We start from the raw sequence: 24,902 nt of genomic DNA, 5'->3' as shown, positions 1-24,902 counted from the left end.
ATTTTCTGGCCTACAATGACCCAGAATGAACAAATATTATGTTGGGCCTCATCTTTGGACACTAAGGAAAAAAGGACTTTTCCTCAACTTCTGAGCACTAACGATGTGTATCTGTTTCCCAATATTTGTCCCATGTAATCTCTTGGTCTGTTGATTCCTTTCCTGTGCCCACTTTCACCTCACTGCACCTTTTACCCCACCCACTGGACTCGGAAACCCAGTCTTCCATGTAGGGACAGAAATAATCCTGAAAAACCCATCCCAGCAGTGAGCTAATTACTTCTGGCAATCGCTCACTTGTCTTTGTTCAAATATTAGAACCTCAACCTCCTTTCACTTACACAGCGTCAGTTTACAGTGAATTGTATCCCAGCACACATTCCAGTTTGCCTAAGGAAAAGTCTTCTCTGAGTGTTAAGTTATAAAGTTGTGTTAAGGAATATGGAGAAGAATATTTCTGTATAGACGGTTTAGTTCTATTTTGCAAGTGTGTGAAGTGAAAGTTGTGACTCAAAAATGTTTTAGTGTGCAACGACATTGTAACATGGCAAAACACAGCAGCAATGTCAAACAACAACACATCGATAAGGCTATTACATATTCAGCGATGGCCAGATGTTTGGATTTTTCAAAGGAACTTCGTGAGATGATGGTGTCTACAAACATTCCTCTAAACAAGGTTAACAATCCCCATTTCAAGAATTTCCTGGAGATATACACAAAGAAATCTGTTCCTACAGAATCAACATTGCGAAAAAACTAGTTAACGCATTGCTACGAAGATACTCTAAATCAAATACAATACAGTGTAGCAGACAATAAGATTTTGATATCTATTGATGAGATGAAGGACACTACAGGTAGATTTATATTGGAACCCTCTGTGCTGATTGCCCTGGGGATATTTTTCTACTAACCTCAGAAGTTTTAGAAGGAGCAAATCATTCAACAATTACGATTCTTTTTGATAATGCACTAAAAATTTTGTGGAAGGATGAAATTAAGCGCAAAAATGTTCTTCTCTCTTTTACTGATGCTGCTTGATACCTGGAATAGCTGCTGAAGGCCTTAAGAATGATTCACCTCACTTGCCTTGCACGTGCTCTGCATAGGGTGGCAGAAGAAATTCGTGAAAATTTTCCTGAAGTCGATAAATAGATATCTAACATCAAAAAATGTTTTTTGAAAGCACCACACCACTGTGGGTTGCGACTTTCAAGGAGTTAGCTCGTTTGACAACACTCCCTCCACAGCCAGGTCTTACTAAGTGGGAGACGTGGCTCGATGCTGCCGTGTATTATTGCAAAAACTACTCCACTATCAAAAACATTGTTAACGGCTTCAACAAAGATGATGCCTCTTCTATCAAGATTGTTCAGGAATTGTTTTTCAACAGTTTGTCAGACAGTCTGGCATATACTAAGTCCAACATTGGAATTATATTAAGTGCAATTACTAGTTTAGAAGGTGCTAGCTTACAAATCCATGCAAGTATTGAAATTGTAACAAGGGTTGAACTTTCATTACAAAAATCACATGGAATAGTTGGCGACAGTGTAAAGCGGAAACTTCAAAATGTACTTAATCAAAATGACGGTGCAAGATAAATGTTCTTAGAGGAGAAGGTACCAGGAGACCTACACTTCAAGATGAATGCATACTCGACAGCAGTGATTAAACATTATTTTAAATATGCACCCATAACATCTTGTGACGTACAAAGGGGCTTCTCTTTTTACAAGAATGTGTTAAGTGATAATCGGAGATCTTTCGCACCTGATGCTTTGAAGATGAGTCTTGTCATACACTTCAAATCCACCCACAGACAAAAATTAAAAAGGCACGTGAGTTTGCACTATAAGCCCGCCCTGCTGTCCTACCATAATGTATTGAAACACATCTACTTAATTTGTTTTGTGGTGCTCAATTTAAACATTAACACATTTGAGTAATATTAATGAAATCTGGGCTTAAGCGTTCCAAAATATTTTTTAAAATATTAAAAAAAAAAATTTTTAAGCCACCAATGCAGGCTGCAAATATGTACTGACTTGTAAAATGCTATGTGATTTGATGATCTTGGCAAACTGAGTACTTTATAGGTATGTATTCACAAATGTTTGATAAGTGAATCAAGGAAAATAGACCATGAATAACTGCTAAACATGTATATTCAGAAAATTAATATGAAAGTAAGAATAAATACTTTAGTTAACAAATATGTATAAAAGGAATTGCCATTTTGATTTACAAATTTATTTTAAAATGGCTTTATTTAGATTAATCATTTTTGGGTCATATTTTGTAATTTTTACATTATATTTCATCACTTTTGAGGTCATATTTGCTTGCTTATTTGAGCTACTTATAGGTCTTAAACATCCGAGCCCTAGTCATAACTCTCGCTATAGGTGTGCAGAAAATCCAATGGTGTTTATGAAGTCCCTCATTTTGATAGGAAGATTGGTGTTTGATGTGCTGTTAGTGCAAGACGAATAACTGGACCCCCCCCCCCCCTTTTTTTTTTTTTGAGATGACAGTAAATGCAGAGAGGTACCAAGATGACATTTTTGACGCTGTTCTTCCATCACTTAATGGAAGAAGAAAAATTGTGTAGTTGGTTTCAACAAGATTCAGACCCTGCCAGAGTCCTTAAGTGAGGCCCACCGCGCAGTACTCGCAAATACACGGACTCCGGCAGCCCAGTCTGTGCAGTGTTGTCCTCTTCTGACACGGCCACTTTCTGGCCCACAACACTAGTCCCACTCAGCCCACTGCAGTCCACAGCACAGGGTGGGCTGAGTAGTCTATCCTGACTATTTCCTCGTAATAACGCGTGCGCCATTTACAACAAAGTGTTCATTTCACTCTTCTATTCAGATCGCTCGCTATAAGAATTCCCGTGCACTAATGACAAATTTTAATGTACGCTAATTGCAGTTTGAAATAAAGTGGTAAAGATCTCTCCTGCACTAAAATAAAATTAATAGAACACAAAACTTCATTAGAAACTCTAATATCCATCTGCAATTGGCATGAAGTTAACTGAAAATGAATCTAAATAACACAAAGCATATTCAAGGTGGTAGTGGTGATTATAATTTTAAGAGGAGGTACAACTAGGCAATCATCCTCTATTAACACTAATCAGAGAGAAAAAGTGGGAGGGATCTGATACTTTGAGAAACAACGGCAAGAGTCATGAAGGGCGTGAAAATGAAAGACTCCCGAGGCCTCGGATGCTCTAATACCATTGGGGTCAGAAAAGAACAAGAGTTGACCAAGGGAGGTCAGATAGAACAGATGAAAGTAAGGAGCCTGGCACAAGTAGTGGAAGAAATGCCGGGAGATATGGGTCCCATGGTAGCCAATTCACACTCCCAAGTTAAGAATCACTCGGGCCCCTTTATGTCACCTCTTAAGACAGGCAGGGGATACCATGGGTGTTATTCTACTGCCCCCACTCACAGGGGGTGCATATTCAAAGGGCCTCTATCGCGTTTAGCTCAAAATGAACTAGAATATAAACTAAAAAGACATGAAAAAACCTGAACACAGCTTTTACTTAGTTGATGTGTGTAGCTTATTGGTCACTGGTTAATGGTAGTGGAATTACTGTGAATAACACGAAGAGCATCAACATGGTCTAGGTGCAGAAGAGACCACTGCGCATTGAGAACAAAGCCCACCGAACTGAAATTTCTCTCTGAAGTTGAACTTGGCGCTTGCATATATAGTACTTTCTTGGCGATCTGGCAAATTTTGGATTGTTTTTTGTCCATTTGTCCTCCTATAGGATGCTGTATATTTTTCCATTGCACAATTTTGATTTAAATATCTTTCCAGCTCATCTGTTGGAATAGGACCACCTTCAACATCAGCCCACGAAGCAAACTTCATTCATTACTTCGAGAGATTATGGCATAGTTGTGGAGTTCGAAGATCCAGGAAGATTGGAATGTTTGTTATTCATACATGCCTTGTTTAGATCACTCAGTACACAAAGTGAATGTCTTTCCCATCACTGTCAACTACAGGCTTGAATACCAACCAAATACAACTTCTGATGTTCGGATCTGGTTCAGAAGTCTGGTATTGTCTGGTTTATAGTTTTTCCTTTACTTCATATTTTCTTGCCAAGGAAAAATTGCTTTTGAAGCCACAGTCCGCATTCACTTCTGAAAACAGGATAGATGGGGAAGTCAAATAGAAAACCACAGCAAACCTGATCATCTCCACTTGACCGTAATGCAACGCAGTCTGCTGACACGCAGTATAGCAGAAAGCCCATAGCACTACCACAGCGCTGTCCTTGGCTCACTGCGTACGAACAACATAGCGCTGCCCAGCCCGACCCGTGAGATGAAATCACAGGCTTCTTATGTCCGAGTCTTCTAAAGCCCATTGACATCTATTGCCGAAGCAGCTCATGGGCTCATCTTGATATACCAATAGTTGTGACGTCACGCGTATAGTGCTCAGTCTCAGTCGTCGCGTGCAATTCCTATATTGCTGATACGATACTTTTTCTCACAATGTGACAAAGGAAATGCAATAATAAGCCTATAAACACATAACATTGAAGAAACACTGTCAAAAGAATACATACAAATACACAAATATATGCACTCAAGGTAGTAACTTATATTACATATCGTAAAATGTTCGACTGAAGGGTACTCACCTAGACTGCACGCTGATGGCGACTAGGCGAATTGTTTTCTCTCAAAACAATGTCATTCTTGTATGCTTGTTTGAGCACATGATTTTGTTAATTATTTATGAATAACTGTTAAAAAAAAGTATGTCCCAAAATATGACAGATCTTGGTTGCAACACTCATTAACTCAGCAGCACATACCCAAATTTATCACAGGTTTTTCAACTTTCATTATCAAAACATTGAAAGAAACATCCCTACAATTTCCACTGTTTAAAAATGCATCTTTGAATCAGGTATCAAGGTCTGAGTTAATGAGTAGCTTTCCACAATTTGAAAAGTAGTATGACGGTCACTAGGCAAACTGTTGCTGTCTCTAAAATGTAATTATATTACACTTACTTGAGCACATAGTGGTATTAATTATTTATGAATAACAGTTAGAAAAAATATTTGCAATGATATGAGAGATTTTGCCCACAACACTCATCAACTCTACTGTACACACCCACACTTGTCATAGAAATTATCAGGTTCTTCAACTTTCATAATGAAAACATAGAAAGAAACATCCCTACGATTTCTATTGTTTAAAAATGCATCTTTGAATCAGGTATCAAGGTCTCGGTTAACTGGTAGCTCTCCACAACAATTTCAAAAATAGTATAATGGTCACTAGGCAAATTGTTGCTGTCTCTAAAATGCTATTATATTACACTTATTTGAGCACATAGTCTTGAAGGTTAGTTCGTCATTCTGCAAAATATCCTCTCTCCTTTCTTCTAGCGATTTTCATTTGGCAGGTGCTGGTTGAGACATATATGACAGCTGCCCAGGAAATATAGTTGTCACAGCATCGTCAGTTAATTTTGGCTTAACCATACGCAGAGTTAAAATGGAACCGTCTGTTCTTTTTGCACTGTCAACTCTAATTATGTGATTTTCGTAAAAATGTTTAATTACAGACACAGGCATATCTATAGGGATCAAAATTAGCTCGGTGTATAGCATAAATTCATTTAGCTCGCTTCTCCTTATTGCTAGGAAATGAGAATGTTGAGATAGCTACCTCCTTATTTGAACGGTAAATGGATGTATATCCAGGCATACTACACGTTTGTCCCGTTTTGCAAAAAGAAGCATACACTGCACTAACACATTATTATAATAATCATAATTAAATATTAAACTTTAGAGTACTTTAGACAATTCATAAAGGCTCAGCGAGTTCAATTAACCTATCACATAACCTAGCAATACTTCCTAACACCAGGCTGCTGAAATTGCAATACTATAATATTTAACACATACTACTGCTGAAAATTCATCTTTTACTGATGCATTTTCATAAAGTTATCACTTGGAAACATGAACGGACACCTCTAATGACGTTGAAAACGACAACGTGCTACCAAACCACCACAAATACAAGACTCGTACCTCCATACCAATGCACTAAACGGCTGACGTCATCACTATGGAACTGTCATGTGTAGCAGACCAGAACTTCGAGCTGGCTGTGGATGGACCACTGTGCAGGACTCTGGCCCCTGCTCATACAGCAGAAGATTCCCTTCTTACAATCGTAGACAGAGTGATACGTGCTTGTCTATTTTCTCCTTGTTCTCCAGATCTAACAGTGTGTGACTTTTACTTGTGGGATAAACTGAAAGAAAAAGTGCATCGAACAAATACTCAAACATTGGAGGAACTGAAGGAATACGAATTAAATCAGGAACATTTCAGTGCCAGAACTCACTCGTGTCAGCCAGAATGTGGTTACCAGATACAATGCTTATATAACCCAGGAAGGACGACACTTCCAGCATCTTTTATAAGGCAAGATTTCATATAAGATTGTACACACGCTTAAGGCAGGGCGGCCGCGCGTGACTTAAGTTCAGGCAGCTGCCGTAGCGCAGAGTACAAACACCGTGCGTTCGGTCTTAGTTGATATGAGAGACCCTGTACAGAGATGACCAAATAACTGAAACAAATGTCATAAGAACCTCAGTGTTAGCCAACAGCAACATAAAACACATGGTAACTTGAAAGGCTCACTACATGTGGGAGTCCTTGCAGTGACGTCACGGCAAAGCTCAGCTCAGATGGCGTCACAAGCTACACATCCATGAATGGCCTACCTATTGTTCATTCGAATTAGCTCGAAGGGACACAGCCTCTAGAACAGCTGTGAACAACCCGTGACCTACACGCGACCCACAGCTATAATTGTCGCAGCTCAGTACAGTCAAATTTAATTGTTTGACTTATTTATGTTGCCCTTTCATGTTGATCTTGAGACAGTGTCTGCAATTTTTCAGATGGAATTAATTGATATTCAAAGTAACCCTGAGTAAAAAGTAAAATCTGGCGATGTGTCAATCCTTGATTCCTACAGATTCTTGTTTCTTAAAGAAATGGACCATCCCAGAGAAAACGTGGTGATAATTACAACTTAAGCTGGCAACACCTACGTGCATGAACAATTGTATTTGGTGACAAAACAACCAAATTTCAATGGATGATCCCGTCTTAGTGACAAAAAAATTGGAATGAAGTATGCACATTATAATGTCAAACATTGAAACTGACATTCAGCGACAATTTGAAGTTCATGCAAATTATATTTATTATTAATTATTATGTCACTGGCAAAACATTAATTTGTAAGATATTTATTTACATTATTTTTCTTACTACTACTACTACTACTACTACTACTATAACAACATTAACAACTCATTAATTAGTATAAGGGAAGGGGAACTTTCATATGAAAATATTAGCCCTCGGAGTTCACAGGTTAAGCACTCATGCTCTGGAGCAACACACCACACCTCAAAGCATCAATGTTCTCGCAATGAGTTGACACAATTAATTCATGTCATACATAATATCGGATACAATCACATCACAAAACTGTATTGTTAATTGTGATGTTGGTAATAGGCATAAGACATCAAGTGCTCCCATCCAAGTAGTTGCTGAAGATAACTGAATATTCAGTAATTAGTTGAAAGTTCTCCACTGAAAGAACCTGTAAAAATTGTAGTGAAATGATTTTCACTATTGCATAATTCATCACAATGTCAGTGACACTGGCAAAGAAGAGTTTAGATTTTCTTTGCAGAGAAATGAACTCTGCCTTGGAAATTACCGACATTCTTAGTGATTAGACACAATTCATATCACACATATATAGGCTACAATCAAATCATACGAAAATGACTTACTAATCGTGATGTTGGTATTAGACACAAGACATCAATTGTTCTAGTTTCAGGAGTCAGTTATTGAAGACAGCCGAATATACAGTAATTGTTTGAACGTGTTCCAGTTTACCACAAGAACTGTAGTGAAGTCATTATCTTTTGTTGTTGTATAATTCATTATTATGTAACTGACATTGATATAGAAAGGTTATATTCTCTGCCTTAGGAATTGGCAATCATAGTGCTTTCACCATCACATGCAAAACCCACACAGTTTTCCCAAGAGATTTTCCTCTACTTCAATTCATCATTTAAAACTTTAAAAACACCTTCCCCTGCACCATCAATTGATTCCTGAATTGTAAGAATGGTGTTTTGTTTCCTCCCCCCCCAAGTTCCCATATTAAAATATGACAAAGTTTTTCAGTCTGCTGAAACACAAAATATAATACTTAAACACCATAACATACCTTTATAAAAACCTTATAGTAGCAGAATGCCATGTTTGTTCATTCTACAAGAACATCTTGATTCTATCAAATCATTTAACCATGTGTATGTATGTACAATGTTGTTTACGTTGTGTAAACTTGTCAATGATAGTGAATTATTGATATTATCAATCAATCACTACCGATCTGCATTTAGGGCAGTTGCCCAGGTGGCAGATTCCCTATCTATTGTTTTCCTAGCCTTTTCTTAAATGATTGCAAAGAAATTGGAAATTTATTGAACATATCCTTTGGTAAGTTATTCCAATCCCTAACTCCCCTTACTATAAACAAATATTTGCCCCAATTTGTCCTCTTGAATTCCAACTTTATCTTCATATTGTGATCTTTCCTACTTTTAAAGACACCATCCAAACTTATCGTCTACTGATGTCCTCCCACGCTATCTCTCCACTGACAGCTCAGAACATACCACTTAAGTCAAATAAATATTAAAGTTTATTGATTCCACCTTTCAGTTTCAGTTTGAGATTTAAGGCTGAAGATGCCCTTAATTAAAGGGCGAAACATGTTCCTTTTATTTTATTTTATTCATTATCTCTTCTTATGTATTGAACAGGTGGAATCAATAAACTTTAATATTTATTTGACTTCATTGTACATTTTAATACGGACCTAAACATGAGATTTATAACTTGTAACATACCACTTAGTCGAGCAGCTCGTCTCCTTTCTCCCAAGTCTTCCCAGCCTAAACTTTGCAACATTTTTGTAACGCTACTCTTTTTTTGGAAATCGCCCAGAACAAATCAAGCTGCTTTTCTTTGGATTTTTTCCAGTTCCTGAATCAAGTAATCCTGGTAAGGGTCCCATACACTGGAACCATACTCTAGTTGGGGTCTCACCAGAGACAAATATGCTCCCTCCTTTACATCCTTACTACAACCCCTAAATACTCTCATAACCATGTGCAGAGATCTGTACCCTTTATTTACAATCATATTTAAGTGATTACCCCAATGAAGATCTTTCTTTATATTAATACCTAGGTATTTACAATGATCCCCAAAGGGAACTTTCACCCCCATCAATGCAGTAATTAAAACTGAGACGACTTTTCCTATTTGTGAAACTCACAACTTCACTTTTATCCCCGTTTATCATCATACCATTGCCTACGGTCCATCTCACAACATTATTGAGGTCATTTTGCAGTTGCTCACAATTACTTATTTATTACTCTGTACAGAATAACATCATCTGCGAAAAGCCTTATCTCTGATTCCACTTCTTTACACATATCATTGATATATATAAGAAAACATAAAGGTCCAATAATACTGCCTTCAGGAATTCCCCTCTTAATTTTTACAGGGACAGATAGAGCCTCACCTACTCTAATTCTCTGAGTTCTATTTTCTAGAAACAGAGCCACCCATTCAGTCACTCTTTTGTCAAGTCCAATTGCACTCATTTTTGCCAGTAGTCTCCCATGATCTACCCTATCAAATGCCTTAGATAAGTCAATCGCAATACAGTCCAATTGACCTCCTGAATCCAGGATATCTGCTATATCTTACTGGAATCCTACAAGTTGGGCTTCAGTGGAATAACTTTTCCTAAACCCAAACTGCCTTCTATCAAACCAGTTATTAATTTTGCAAACATGTCTAATATAATCAGAAAGAATGCTTTCCCAAAGCTTACATACAATGCATGTCAAACTGACTGGCCTGTAATTTTCAGCTTTATGTTTATCACCCTTCCCTTTATATACAGGGGCTACTATAGCAACTCTCCATTCATTTGGCAAAGTTCCTTCATGCATACAATAATCAAACAAATACTTCAGATATGGTACTATATCCCAACCCACTGTCTTTAGTATATCCCCCAAAACCTTATCAATTCCAGCTGCTTTTCTAGTTTTCAACTTTTGTATCTTACTGTAAATGTCATTGCTGTCATAGGTCAATTTTAATACTTCTTTAGTATTAGTCACCTCCTCTATCTGGACATTATCCTTGTAACCAACAATCTTTACATACTGCTGACTGAATACTTCTGCCTTTTGAAGATCCTCACATACACACTCCCCTTGTTCATTAATTATTCCTGGAATGTCCTCCTTGGAACCTGTTTCTGCCTTAAAGTACCTATAATATACTCTTCCATTTTTCACTAAAATTAGTGTGGCCACCAATTATGCTTGCCATCATGTTTTCCTTAGCTGACTTCTTTGCTAGATTTAATTTCCTAGTAAGTTCCTTCAATTTCTCCTTACTTCCACAGCCATTGCCATTTCTAACTCTATTTCTTTCCAACCTGCACCTCCTTCTTAGTCTCTTTACTTCCCTGTTATAATATAGTGGATCTTTATCATTCCTTACCACCTTTAAAGGTACAAACCTATTTTCACATTCCTCAACAATTGCTTTAAACCCATCCCAGAGTTTGTTTACGTTTTTATTTACCGTTTTCCACCAAACATAGTTACTTATTAAAAACTTCCTCATGCCTGTTTTATCAGCCATATGGTACTGCCTAACAGTCCTACTTTTAAGACTTTCCTTTCTTTCACATTTATTTTTAATACCACAAAAACAGCTTCGTAACAAGTATGACAAGTTATATGAATGAAGAAGTCCATTGTTGACGTTTTGGTAAATCTGTGGAATTATTACTTACTTATCTTAAAACCAGCTCTGACTTCATGTCCGTTATTTGTTTACTTGGAGATAAAAGATGTAGAAAATGGGTGGAAGCTGGATAGGAGCAGTTGATGGTGGCTGATGGTGTCTGAGTATAACGTATTGTAAATTTGCAATAACATGTAAGCGGGCATAAAATCACTCCATGTGATAGGCATCCACAGTGCAGAGTTACTATTCAATTTGATAACTGACAGAGACCATGGCTGGAGGACAAAATATGGTACGGTACGTTAAAGTGGAAGAGTTAAAATCATCTTGCAAAAATAAAGCATAGAAATCCATAAAATTGAAAAATCTATACATATAACACTTAATAATTAGTTATTAAAATCTAAGAATCCTTAATAAATGCTTTTAACTTTATCCTGATACTTAAAGTTTCTGAGGACATATTCGATATTGCCTTCAATCAAATCAAGTCCAATGATCATAGGTAGCATATATAATAAAAATGTTAGTGGAAATAAACTCTATTCACTTAAACTATTCAATTTAACTAGTTAAACTTAACATTTCTGAGGATAAAATGGATACCTTTTCTCACCAGTGTGAGTTAACTTATGCCGAGCAAGGCCTCTTCTTCGTACAAATTCACGCCCACACTCATCACAGATATATGACTTAACTCCCAAATGCATTCTCTTATGATCTGATACATCCTTCTGATATCTGAAAAAAGAAAAGAAAAGATGTCACAATGGCACACACATTAACTAACGTACATTAAACTCAAAAATTATTTCTCACAGAATCTAAGTAACATGTCCATGTAACACAATGTGCAACATTTTTCTACATTATGGTATTTAATGATAATAAAAGATAAATGTATTGGTTTTACATCCCACTATCTACTTTTATGTTTTTTAGAGATGCCCAGGATTGCCTCTGTGGCTCAGGTTGCAGTACATCGGCCTCTCACCGCTGGGTTCCGTGGCTCAAATCCCGGTCACTCCATGTGCTGGACAAAGCGGAGGCGGGACAGGTCGTTCTCCTGGTACTTCAGTTTTCCCTGTCATCTTTCATTCTAGCAACATTCTCCAATATAATTTCATTTGTCATTCATTAATTACTGCGCCAGAGGAGTGCGACAGGCTTCATCAGCCGGCACATTTCCTATCCTTGCCACTATGTGGAGGCTTCATTCATTCCATTCCTGACCTGGTCGAATGACTGGAAACAGGCTGTGGTTTTTCAGAGATGCCAAGTTGACAGAATTTACTCCCACACAAGTTCTTTTAAATCTCTGAAAAATCTACCAGCACAGGGCTAGTGTATTTTAACATACTCAAGTACCACTGGACTGTGCTGAGATTGAACCCATTAACTTGGGCTCTACTGTCAGAGGGCCAGTGGTCTACTGTTTAAAACACTCAGTCCAATATAAAGTTATTTACTGGGAGCTTAACAGAAGTGATTGTGGCACAGTATTTGGCTTCTCATTAAAACAATGTCATTTCATACCTTCAAGAGAATGAGATTTTTGTAATGATATAGTACAGAAATCTAATTCCATCTACAGTAGATATTTTGTGATTAATAACACTGTATCCCAGTGGGTTGAAATTTCAAACAAGTGCTAAAACATTATCTGCATTTCATCTATAGTATTTATTCATAAACATCTGACCATTACTCTGCCCATCCATTTGAACATATATTATTAACCCTTTCAATACTTAGTTGAGCCTCCACACACAAACTAAGAATCTCAAAATTTTCCATTTGCTCCTAGTGCCAGAGTTGTCTTTTTCCATAATCCTTACTTCATTTGTTACGTATCAGGAATATCAGATCAGGTTGAATTCAGGTGACCTATTTGTCCTTTGGTTTTATATATAAATCCTCATCAGGTTATAACAGCTTCTTAATAGTGTTCTTAATATTTGATGCCCAACAAGGACAGGGCAGGGGAAGAGAGAAAAATGGTGAGCTTTCATACTTGGAAGTGCTGGTTAGGAGAAGAGGTCATGTTTATCTCATTCAGGATACAGGAAACCTATTTACACAGAATGATAATCAGTATAACAACAGGTTGTGAGAACACAATCACTATTTCATGAAAACCAAGCATGCAACCAAAATAGTAGATGGAGATTACAAAATCAAGTCAGATGGAAATCAAGAGTAAGAAGTACTTAACGTGGTAAAAAAAATCAAGTAAGGCTATTTAAAAATAAACAAACCTGAGGTAGTATGTCTTTCTAATCTCCCTAAAAAAAGCACTGTGTTTGCCATATCTGACCCTCCAGTGATCACAATGACAGTATGACATTAGATAAATTGTTTGACAATTCTAAATTGACTGAGCTGAACATTATACTGAAAAAACTAAATGATATGGAATCTGATTACAATGAGCTGAAGACATCTGTTCAGTTTGCCAATGATGAAAATGAGTTCTCTGGACACAAGTGAGCAGAAGGCAAAGTGGTATAAAGATCACAAACATAAAGGCACAAGGCTTCAAAGTGACCAATGTTTTGCTCTCTGAGGATGTTCCACAACTAAAGTTAGATTCTGAAGGAATAACACAATATTTTATAGTAAATAACTTGAAATCTCTACCGTATTTACTCACATACCTTTTCCTCCTCGTGTAATTTTCCCTGATTTTTAAAATGAAAATTTAAAAAAAAAACCCTCATATTCCCCCCCTCCCCCCTTCTTTTATCTACTGTTTCCACTAGTTGTGAACCACACACTTATTTCATCTATGTGATTCATGTCGACGAACGGAAATCGGGAACTAGCTTGGAAATTCCAGTTCCAGGAGGAAGAGACTGATTATGCAACATTCCAGCGCCCGGGGCCAGAACATACCTGTGACTGCTAGCCATAACTCACCCTTGTTATCAGCTGTGATACGCACGCATACAGTAATTGCTTTCAACAGTGTTCTTACGTGTGAATTGTTGTGCAAAGTGTTTGTTAGTGACATGAGGGAAAGAAAAACAGTAGCACAATTTAAATTGTCTGTAATAGAATTTGCCTAAAATAACGGCAATTGGGCTGCATCTCATGAATTTTACGTAGCACCATCACACGTACATTACTGGTGGAACAAGAAAGAAGAATTACAGTGTACCAAGAAAACTTGATCAATTCGAGGACCAAAAACTGGGAAGCATCCAGAAATTGAAAGGGAATTTGTTCCTTAAGTAAATGGAATGAGAAATGATGACTTTTCAGTTTTCCATGAGATGCTCCAGTTAAAGGCATTAGAAGTGGCAAAAACCTTCAAAATTCTTCATTTTAAAGCAAGCAGAGGGTGGCTTTATCAGTTCATAAAAAGGAATAGTCTTTCTCTTTGAAGAAGGACATCTCTATGCCAGTGACTTCCGAAGGACCAAAGTGAAAAAACTGTGCAGTTTCATAGATTTTGTAATTAGGAAGCGGCGCGAGTACAATTACCTGCTATCGTAAATCGGAAATGCAGTTCAAACTCTGATTTTCTGTGATATGCCGAGAAACACTACAATTACCGGAAAAGGAGCATCCAGCAGAGTCATGAGGACTACTTAGGCAGAGAAGCTTCGCTGCACAGTTATGCTGGCTGTTGTTGTGGACGAGCGAAATCTTTCTCCCTATGTAATTTTCAGCAAAAAACAATGCCTAAAGGGAAATTTCCATCCGGTGTGCACATTTGTGTCCAGAAGAAAGGATGGATAGTGGTAGATCTCATGGGGGATTGGTTGTGTGCTGTGTGGGGAAGACGGCCTGGTCATCTTTTAAACCACAGGTCTCTCCTGGTTTTGGACAGTTTCCATGGCCATCTTGTTGATGACGCTCGTCAAGAAATGGTCAACCAGAAGACTGATGCTGCAATAATTCCTGGTGGCCTGACAGCAGCCTTTCAGGCTCTTGGTGTAAGCATCACCAAGCCATTCAAAGACAAAGTGCGGCGGGTATATATATTTTTGCTATGGGCTTTACGTCGCACCGACACAGATAGGTCTTATGGCGACGATGGGATAGGAAAGGCCTAGGAGTTGGAAGGAAGCTGCCGTGGCCTTAATTAAGGTACAGCCCCAGCATTTGCCTGGTGTGAAAATGGAAAACCACGGAAAACCATTTTCAGGGCTGCCGATAGTGGGATTCGAACCTACTATCTCCCGGATGCAAGCTCACAGCTGTGCGCCTCTACGCGCATGGCCAACTCGCCCGGTGGGGTATATTTTGAATGGATGGTGGGAGGTTCTCATGCTGTGACGCCTACCGGGAAGATCAAGAGGCCTTTGCTAGAATTAATATGTGAGTGGATTGTTTGTGCATGGGGATTGATTTCACAAGACATTATTCTGAAAAAGTTTCAAGAAAACTGGCATTTCCAACAAAATAAATGGAACTGAAGATGACTGCATCTGGGAGATGGAAGAGAATGGGAGTGATTCATTGCAGACAACTTCGGAAAAAAAGCGACGATGAATGACACGGTAAGTCTATTTCTTTGAAGTGAAATACATATTAGCCAGCCCCATGGTGTAGGGGTAGCGTGCCTGCCTCTCGCTTGGAGGCCCCCGGTTCGATTCCTGGCCAGGTCAGGGATTTTTCTCTCAACCTGAGGGCTGGTTCGAGGTCCACTCAGCCTACGTGATTAGAATTGAGGAGTTATCTGATGGTGAGATGGCTGCCGCGGTCTCGAAAGCCCAGAATAACGGCCGAGAGGATGCGTCCTGCTGACCATGTGGCCCTCATAATCTGCAGGCCTTCGGGCTGAGCAGCGGTCGCTGGGCAGGCCAAGATCCTTTCAAGGGTGTTAAGTGCCATGGGGTTTGGTTATTTTGGTTTGGAAATACATAGTAGCATATGCAATTTTACGGATTTCACCCTAATACAGTATTCTAATTTACTTCAGGTATCTGGCTCCTATCTTCAGCAAATTCTCATGTAATGTTAAAATCATACATAATAAATTTCATATTAATCTGTACTGAAGAGGAATATAGTGTAAAACACAAGCTAAAGGTTTCCACCTATTCAATACCGTTTGTTGTAATCTTTAAAAAGTTATAAATATTTGTTTAAACTAGTTTTGGTTGTTAGTCAAAATCAAAGTTAAGGCAAGACATGAAAATAAATAAAATTTATGAAGCAAGCATGAAATTCAATGTAAGAAGTAGAGATTTGAAAAATAATCATCACAATCACATGTCCTGTGCAAGCTCTTAGCTTCCCTCAAATTTGAAGACTACACCTCACAGAAGACCAGGTGAAGCACTAAAATACAAGCACTTCAGGAATCTTCTAGAACTCAGCTCAGCTGAAATTAGTGTGAACAGAATGATATTGATGGGAAAGTGTTGAGATATTCATTTGTTTCCAATATGGATCATTGAAGAAGCACTTATAATATCAGCACTTGAGGAATCTTCTATAACTCAGTTCAGCCGAAACAAGTATGAACAGAATGATGTTGATGGGAAGGAGTTGATATGTTCAAGAAAAGTGGCATTTCCAATGAACTAAATAGATTTTTTTCATCATGTTGGAAACAAATGAACATTTCATCATTTCTACTGCAACTTCATCTATTCCTATAGCTTTCCCAATTTTCATCATTTTTATTGCAAGTTCCCCCTCTGTTCCTCTGTTAATTCAATATTTTCTTTCAATATGCATGCTCTTACATTAACGAGTAATGAAAATATTTCTCTCACTTACTTTTTATTTTTGCTGGTGATGTCCTTTTACAAATCTATTCTTAACATTTTCACTCTTCTTGTTTCTTAGAATTCCATAAATAATTGTGCACTGTTTAGCTCCTCTCTTATTTTCTGAGTAAATATTTTCCAGTTCTTGAAATATTTCTTTTGCTTTAGTGAACCTTCCCCTACCTTCTTCGGAGGTGCCAACCTTTGAAGTGGATTATCAGTAATCTCCCCCGAGAAAAATTTGAGTCAAGTCCAAAGCATGCTCCTTCCTTCTCGATGATGACACCCCTTTTGCCCTTCCATCTAGCAATCTATTCGAAAGTATATCATATTACACAATAAAATTTGCACACAACCTTTAAGTTCTGTGATAAAACACGTACAACTCCATAGGCTACACCGCAACAATTATTACATAAAATATTACTTTAAATGCTTCTCATTCCTTGCAGCTTGTTTCTCATGCAGCAGCTATTTTCCAGTGTAGTTTTTCTTGAAGCATCCTTCCCACTGTGATTACATTTTCGTCTTCTGAACTATAAGTGATTCCAGTGCAGATGTGCTTAATGTAGGCCACACTTCCTTCTCAATATTTCTGCCAACTGTTAGGTACACTTAACACAGCAAATACAACATTACTGAAGAATTTTTTTATTTTTTATTAATTGCTTTACGTTGCACCGACTCAGATAGGTCTTATGGTGACGATGGGACAGGGAAGGGCTAGGAGTGGGAAGGAAACGGCCGTGGCCTTAATTAAGGTACAGCCCCAGCATTTGCCTGGTGTGAAAATGAGAAACCACGGAAAACCATTTTCAGGGCTGCCGACAGTGGGCTTCGAACCTACTATCTCCCGAATACTGGATACTGGCCACACTTAAGCGACTGCAGCTATCGAGCTCGGTACTGAAGGATTTATAGCAGAGAAGGGCAGCACCTGAGCTCCTTCATTCACAATGAATTATACAACACTTATGGGTAGCAAAAGGAAATCACGATTGAATAAGTATCATTGCCAACTCACAAGCATTGAAACGAGGATGATTTAGAAGAAAGGCTTGAAAGTATTGAACATTTTTCCTTCTTTTCTTTTTTTCCGTAGAAAATTACTTTTTCGTGATAATGTCACATTTTCCGTAATAATTTTCCCTTTGATCATAATTGCGTAATCATGGGGTGAAATCTGTAATGGTTGGCACCTCTGCTTCTTTAATCTTTATCTATCATTCCATGTACAATTTTCTCTTTTCCCTTCCTTTTTCTTTTAATCTTGTCTTTCCACCATGATTTCTCTTTCTGTCTTACTTTTCCGATGTTCTCTAAAGGCAACAAATACACTCTTAAAATTCTTGCATTACTCTTCAATGGTTGTGGCAGTTGTTTTGGAAAATAAACAAAACTTGTGTTGTTAATGATCGTAAACACAAACTCCTTCCAAATTTTAGCTGCTATGGTGCAGCGGTGTGGACGGGAGAAAGAGAAACATGTGGGGGGGGGGGGTGGGGGTATAGGTTTCCCCTATCTACCTCCAAGCAGCACAGTGATCACAACTCAAAAGGCAGGTTTATGTTGTCTGCTAGAGTGGATCACATTATCTGTGTGGTGTGGAAGTGTGTTTACAGAATGAGTAAGTTCATACAGCATGATCATCCTCGACGAGACAGGCGGGAAATGTGGAAATGTTGGTGGATTACTTTGGTATTTGAGAAAATGCACCAACAGGTGAAGAACATGTTGTTTTTGAAATTATTGGAACAACATATAGTTAAGTTCCTACTTGCCCTTATCCTAAATTTTAAATTTAAATACAGAGTTTCATGAAAATCCCCCTATCTGTTTTCCTATGATGCATTAACAGAAAAACAGATAAAAATTAAACTGAATGTGACATACGATATCATTCCTAAGAAACCAAGCGTCAGATAAATATTCAAAAAGTACAGACAGAAGGCTGATTTTATTGTGGGGGAAGGAACTTTATTCAACTTACTCTTTTTCTTTCTTTCTTTCTTTCTTTCTTTCTTTCCTGATCTGTTTACCAATCAGGGTTGGTTTTCTCCTCAGACTCAGCGAGGGATCCCACATCTACTGCCTCAAGGGCTGTGTCCTGGAGTGTGAGACTTTGCATCGAGGAACAACTAGGAAGAACGACCAGTACCTCACCTAGGGGGTCTCACCTGCTGTGCTGAACAGGGGCTTTGTGCAGGTGAGAGATGGGGAGATTGGTAGGGATAGACAAGGAAAAGGGAAGGAAGTGGCCATGGCCTTAAGTCTCATCCCGGCATTTGCATAAAGGAGAAGTGGGAAACCATGGAAAACCACTTCAAGGATGGCTGAGGTTGGAACTGAACACCCCCCCTCCCCCTACTCAGTTGATCTTCCGAGGTTGAGTGGACCCTGTTCCAGTCCTCGCACCATGTTTTAAATTTCATGGCAGAACCGGGAATTGAACCCGGGCCTCAGGGGGTGACAGCTAATCACACTAACCACTACATCACAGAGGCGACAATTGACAAAGTATGACCAAAAATGAAAGTAATCATTTCAGCATTACTGATCATGGTAATTCCTCACTAATGTCTATATAAGTGGTTTTGCTTGAATGATAATGAACCTTTCAATGTAGTGACAGCTATATGTGAAGTGGTTGTTAGTGCAAATATTCTGCTAGAAAAACTAAGCAATTCTACATTACATCATTTTCTACAAGGTGTAAATGAAATACATGAAGTCCGTTAAATTGGTGGTGAACGATGGTATTCTAAACAAACATAATCAAAAATTTTACTCCTCTCTTAATTAGTGTAGGAGAAATTAAATCACAAAATTTCAGTCAATATTTGTGAGAAGTCGATAAGCTGGATTTCCCTCCACAACACAGTTGGTTGTCCCACATCGCCTACCTCTCCAGCTGGATGTGCTGTCTAGGTCAGTGTTTGGTGGACAGAGCTCTCTTCTCAACAACAACTGTTACGTCCAAAGTAAGTAGTTGATCAAGTTCCATAACCATTTTCTATTCTAACATACGTTCATTCCTGCACCAAGCAGTCCACTGTCATCATCAGAATACTTCAGGTCAGATACGAAAACAGTGAGCATTTTTAATGGCAGACTTCTCAAACCATGAGATGGCAATATTTTATTCATTTACGTTGAAGCAAGATGAGAGAGTGGAAAGGCAGTACGGCTTTACTGATAACAATTAGCAAATTGAGTGCATCCACGTGACCAGATGTTTTGTAGGTGTTTCAAAGTCTTCGAGACACTGAATTACTACAGCCCAATTTAGAGGGAAACCGAAAGCTATAATCTAAGGTCCACTGTTCCACTCTCCTAACAGCAGGGATCTCACACTCATTTCCTGTCAATGTTGGGGTTCATCAGGGTTCAGTACTGTCACCTCTCTTATTTATCCTATGTATGGATTCAGTCAAAGCTGTCATCCAGACGCCATACCCGTGATATACGCTGATGATGTGTTTCTTGTGAATCCATCCCAAACAAATATGGAAAATCTGCATTTGGAAAGACCATTTAGGAGTATACAGCTTGCGCCTCAACGTCACGAAAACCAAGTATCCGTAGTGTGGCTTGCAGAGAGCTGGTACCATTAGCATCAACACGCAAGACCTTGTTAAAGCTAACCTATAAATACCTTGTATCGCTTATCACCTCAGACAGGCACCCAAGCATAAATAAATGCTACATGGCCGAAGTGGCATCAGGTCACTGGTGTGCTATGTGACAAGAAAACTTCCACCTGCCTGAAAAGAAAAGATTACAAATCTAGGATCCAACCAGTTGCACTCCTATGCATCTGAATGTTGGCCCACAACAATAATCATGAGCAGGTTCTATATGGTATGGAGATGAAAATGTTATGTTGGTCACCGGACCTAATAAGATTGGACCGTGTTAGAAATGAAGATGTCCGAAAATGATTGGGAGTGGCACCTATTCCAGTGAAAACATGAGAACCATAACTTAGATGGTATGGTCATGTTGTCTGAAGTCCTGCAAACTCAATAATACATACAGCCCTCCAATTTGATACTGAAGGTTTTCGACCTCGAGATCATCCCAAGAAGCAATGGTTCAACTGCATCAAGGAAAATATGCATCTTGTAGGCCTCACCGAAACCCTTGACTGCAGGAAGTGCAGAACGGTATATTTAAAAGCGAACCCTACACCAATGGGGTGCTGAACGGTAGGAAAGAAGATAATATAGAGCAAAATCATCCACATACAGCGATAGTACTACTGCTGGACCAGCAGCAGCGACAATGCCATTTATGTGATATCTGAAGCTGTCTATTTTCAGTTCTGACTAGGTTAATGTATAACTGTTAGGTTCTTCAGTCTGCCGAATGAATATATTTATAAACTATTTGAAAAAGGAAACATATGGTAACAGAATTATACCTGAAAAAGACACTCTACCCCATATTGACAAAATTATTCAACAAACCAGCAACATCCCAAACAGCTGGAGACAATCACATGTGAAAATTATGTAAGTTATAAAGGAAAAGGAGGAGCTGATGACCAAAATTCATATAGAGGAATAGCATTGAAGAATAAAGTTTTCAAGGTTTACACAAGAATTATAACCCAGAGACTTGAGAGAGAAACTGAAACCCACATATCTGAGGAGCAGTTTGGATTTCAGAAGTGTAGAGGGGCCTACAAGGAATTTCATATTTACTAAATGACATACATGAGGCACAAAGACACCAAAGAGGAAAGTTTTGTGCTGTCTCCATTGACTATACGAAGACTTCTGACCTCCTCAAAAGAAAAAAAAAAAAAAAAAGAAAAAATTGGAGCGTATGAATGGAAGAAATAATCCTCTAACCATCTCAATAAACAAACTACTAGCATATAGCACAATTGAAATTGTGGATGGTGTAATGTTGTAACATCCTCGACCGCGATCACACAGACTAACGGAGTGCTTCAGAGCAATCCAATAAACCCAGTCCTATTTAATATAGCCATGGTGGATATAACGAAGACAACAGATAATTCTCAAGTAGTTCTGTATGCCTATGCTAATGATATGATACTGAGCTCACAGAGCAGAGAGGATCTCCAAGAAGCAATGAACAAGTTACAGAAGTGGATGGACACAAATGAACTTCACCTAAACAGAGACAAAACCGATTACATGGTTTTTTGAAAAGGAGAAAGAAATGCAGCTCAGGAAAAAATGACATATACCAGGCAGATTTTCAAAACTGTTGACAATTTTCAAACCTTCGATCTCCTGGGACATCGTACAGATTACACATCAGCTAAAGGATAGCAGCAGTGATACGAGGTATCTATGATATACAAAATCCCATTGGGATTTCATTAGAAATGGCAATAGTTCTATTTTAAGGCAAAAATCATTCCGACACTCACCTACAGTATTGAAATTATCTTGGAAACCCTCACGCTTGCTTATAAACCTTGAAAAGAAAAAAAAGAAAAAAACCAAATTCCTGAAAGGAATACTGAGAATTAGAAAAACAGTACCATCAAGGCTAGCATACATACTGTACTTGCTAAAGGTGTTTCTTCACAGAAGAGTTGAGGTACAGCCTTCAGCTGTCATCTACACTGCAAGTAGAACTATTCAAAAGAAGATAAAAATGGGAAGAAATATGGCCAGAGTTCTTCTCAATAGAAACTATGCTGAACTGAAGATGGACCGACCCAAACCTGGAACTGTGGAGAGCCAAAACAAAGATTATCCAACCACAGATTTTATCATAAACTGTGCACGAAATCGCATTACCACAAAATAAGTGAAGTTTGTGTGTGTGTTTTTTTTACAATTGCTTTATGTTGCACAGACACAGATAGGTCTCATGGCGACGATGGAATAGAAAGGCCTAGGAGTGGGAAAGAAGCAGCTGTGGCCTTTATTAGGATACAGCTACAGCATTTGTCTGGAGTGAAATTGGGAAAACCATGGAAAACTATTTTCAAGGCTGCTGACAGTGGAGTTGAAACCCACTATCTCCCATATGCAGCTCACAGCTACATGCCCTTAACCGCATGGCCAACTTGCCCAGTTTAGATTGTGTAACCAAGTATGTGAACAGTATCATTTTTACCGTATGTATGAAGAGGGATAAAACTCTAAGGGAATATAACAAAGAAAGATAAGTTGTTATATCAACCTTATGTACATTTTTGTGTGCATTCATCTTAATTAAATGACACAACCATGGTTTGAACAATAAAAGCTGTATGATGCTACTTAACAGACATGTTATATTTGGTATCAGGTACATATAATATTTCAGCCATTACCTAAGTTGCATACCACACTGTTCGCAAGAATAAGGGCGCTCTCCAGTATGAATCCGGAGATGAACCTTGAGGTTGCACTTCTCAGTAAAGGTTTTTCCACAATGAAAGCAGCAATATGGTTTTACTTCTGGAAACACAAGTAAAACATGGCATGTTATACAATTGCTTTTATGTATTTATTTATTTATTTAATTTATTTGCAATTTGTTTTACGTCACATCAACACAGACAGGTCTTATGGCGATGATGCCAAAGGAAAGGGCTAGGAGTGGGAAGGAAGCATGTGTGGCCTTAATTAAGCTACAGCTCCAGCATTTGCCTGGAGTGAAAATGGGAAACAATGGAAAACCATCTTCAGAGCTGCCGAGAGAGGGGTTTGAACCCACTATCTCTGGAATGCAAGCTGGCAGCTAGATAACCCAAACCGCACAGCCATTTGCTCCATTTATACAACTCTATCTATAATTTTGACCATAACGGCCACAATTGGTCTCTATTGACTTTAATCACTATTGCAGCATGTATTACGGATCTGCCTTCTCAGTACAATACAATACCTAGTTTATTGTCTAACACATATTGATATACAAGATATGTTTTGAGAATATAAAAGCATTCTCTTCTTCAGCTTCTGGTTAAAATCACTTAAGCACATCAGACAGGGCCGATGATCTTCGTTGTTAGGCCCCTTAAAACAACAAGCATCATCACATCAGACATGTAAAAAATTGTACAATCTAACATAAAACTGTCCACAAACAATATCCAGTTAAAAATACATTAGAAATTCAAACATGAGCCCGCCTGGTGGTCATGATCATTAAGGCGTTTGAAGTCTAAATGGTCTGACACCGTGATTAGCCAGTTTGAGTCCTGTTGGTCGAAAAAATTTTCACCATCAGAATGTTGGTCAGCAGGGTAGGCGAGGTGGTGGTATACAATTTCTAATCACTAAATTGCATGCCAAAAGCCTGGATTAAATTCCAAATCTCTTCGCAGGGCTCATAGTGAGGGGATATGATGCTGTTGATGGTGATTCATCAGTCGGATGGAGACGTTAAGTGTTGAGCAGATCCTTGGTGCTATTCGACAGGAGTAAGCTATGTGCCGGCACTAGGTTTCACCCTCTCCCTACTATCATATATCACATCATTCATTTCATCTCATTAACTCCTCTGATGAGGTTGATGTCAGGAATGGCATCCGATCATAAAAATCCGCCATGCCAGATTCATCTCACCTCATACCCGACCTGTAGAGAAATGGGACAAGGGTTGGACAAACAAACTAACTATTTTGAGCATGACAGACTATGGGAAGCCATGCTCGACTTTGGGGTTCCCCTTACATCTGACTCAGTTGATATGTTCGCTTTATACAGAACAAAAGGCAGCAGTTTGCATACCATATGGAGACACTGAATGGTTTAAAATTGAAAAGGGTGTCTGTTGAGGCTGCATTCTTTCACCATTCCTTTTCAATCTGTATACGGAAGTTAAATTTAGAGGAACTCGGCACTGACGTGAAGATTAGAGGAAGAACTATAAACAATTTGAAATGTGCTGATGATACGATCCTGCTGGCAGAACTAGAAGATCTAAAGCTTTTAATTTCCTGCCTCAAAGATGAAAGTGAAAAAATGGGCCATTATCTCAATATTAAAACGACCGAAGTTATGACTACGGATGAGTGTGGTGCAGTTTGTCTAAAGGTAAATTCGGAGTAGATAAAGAGTGTGGAGGATTTAATCTTCTTGGGAGCCAAAATCAATCAAAGTGGAGATTGCGGGCCTGAAATTAAAATGCAGATTTCGCCTGGACAAATCGTTATCTGGAAGAGCAGAGGTATCAGTTTGGCTACCAAGTACGGATTAGTCAATGCAATTATATTCCCACTGTTCATG

The 24,902-nt window shown here is 38.5% G+C and overlaps 1 protein-coding gene across 7 annotated transcripts in view; it reads right to left on the bottom strand.

Annotated features, from left to right (window-relative positions):
* The window catches only part of LOC136858371 (zinc finger protein 594), a 393,129-nt gene that overhangs the window by 142,535 nt on the left and 225,692 nt on the right, over window positions 1–24,902 (bottom strand). For 6 of the 7 annotated variants that reach the window (XM_067137863.2, XM_067137860.2, XM_067137864.2 and 3 more), the window contains 2 exons: window positions 23,000–23,126; window positions 11,576–11,710 (listed from right to left, as the gene is read on the bottom strand). In XM_067137863.2, the coding sequence (XP_066993964.2) occupies window positions 11,576–11,710; window positions 23,000–23,126 (262 nt within the window). The remainder of the gene's footprint in view (window positions 1–11,575; window positions 11,711–22,999; window positions 23,127–24,902) is intronic. The other variant, XM_067137867.2, reaches the window with a different exon arrangement.

Source organism: Anabrus simplex, chromosome 1 (assembly GCF_040414725.1).
Source record: "Anabrus simplex isolate iqAnaSimp1 chromosome 1, ASM4041472v1, whole genome shotgun sequence".
Taxonomy (NCBI): domain Eukaryota; kingdom Metazoa; phylum Arthropoda; class Insecta; order Orthoptera; family Tettigoniidae; genus Anabrus; species Anabrus simplex.
This window is presented reverse-complemented; position numbering and strand designations above follow the sequence as displayed.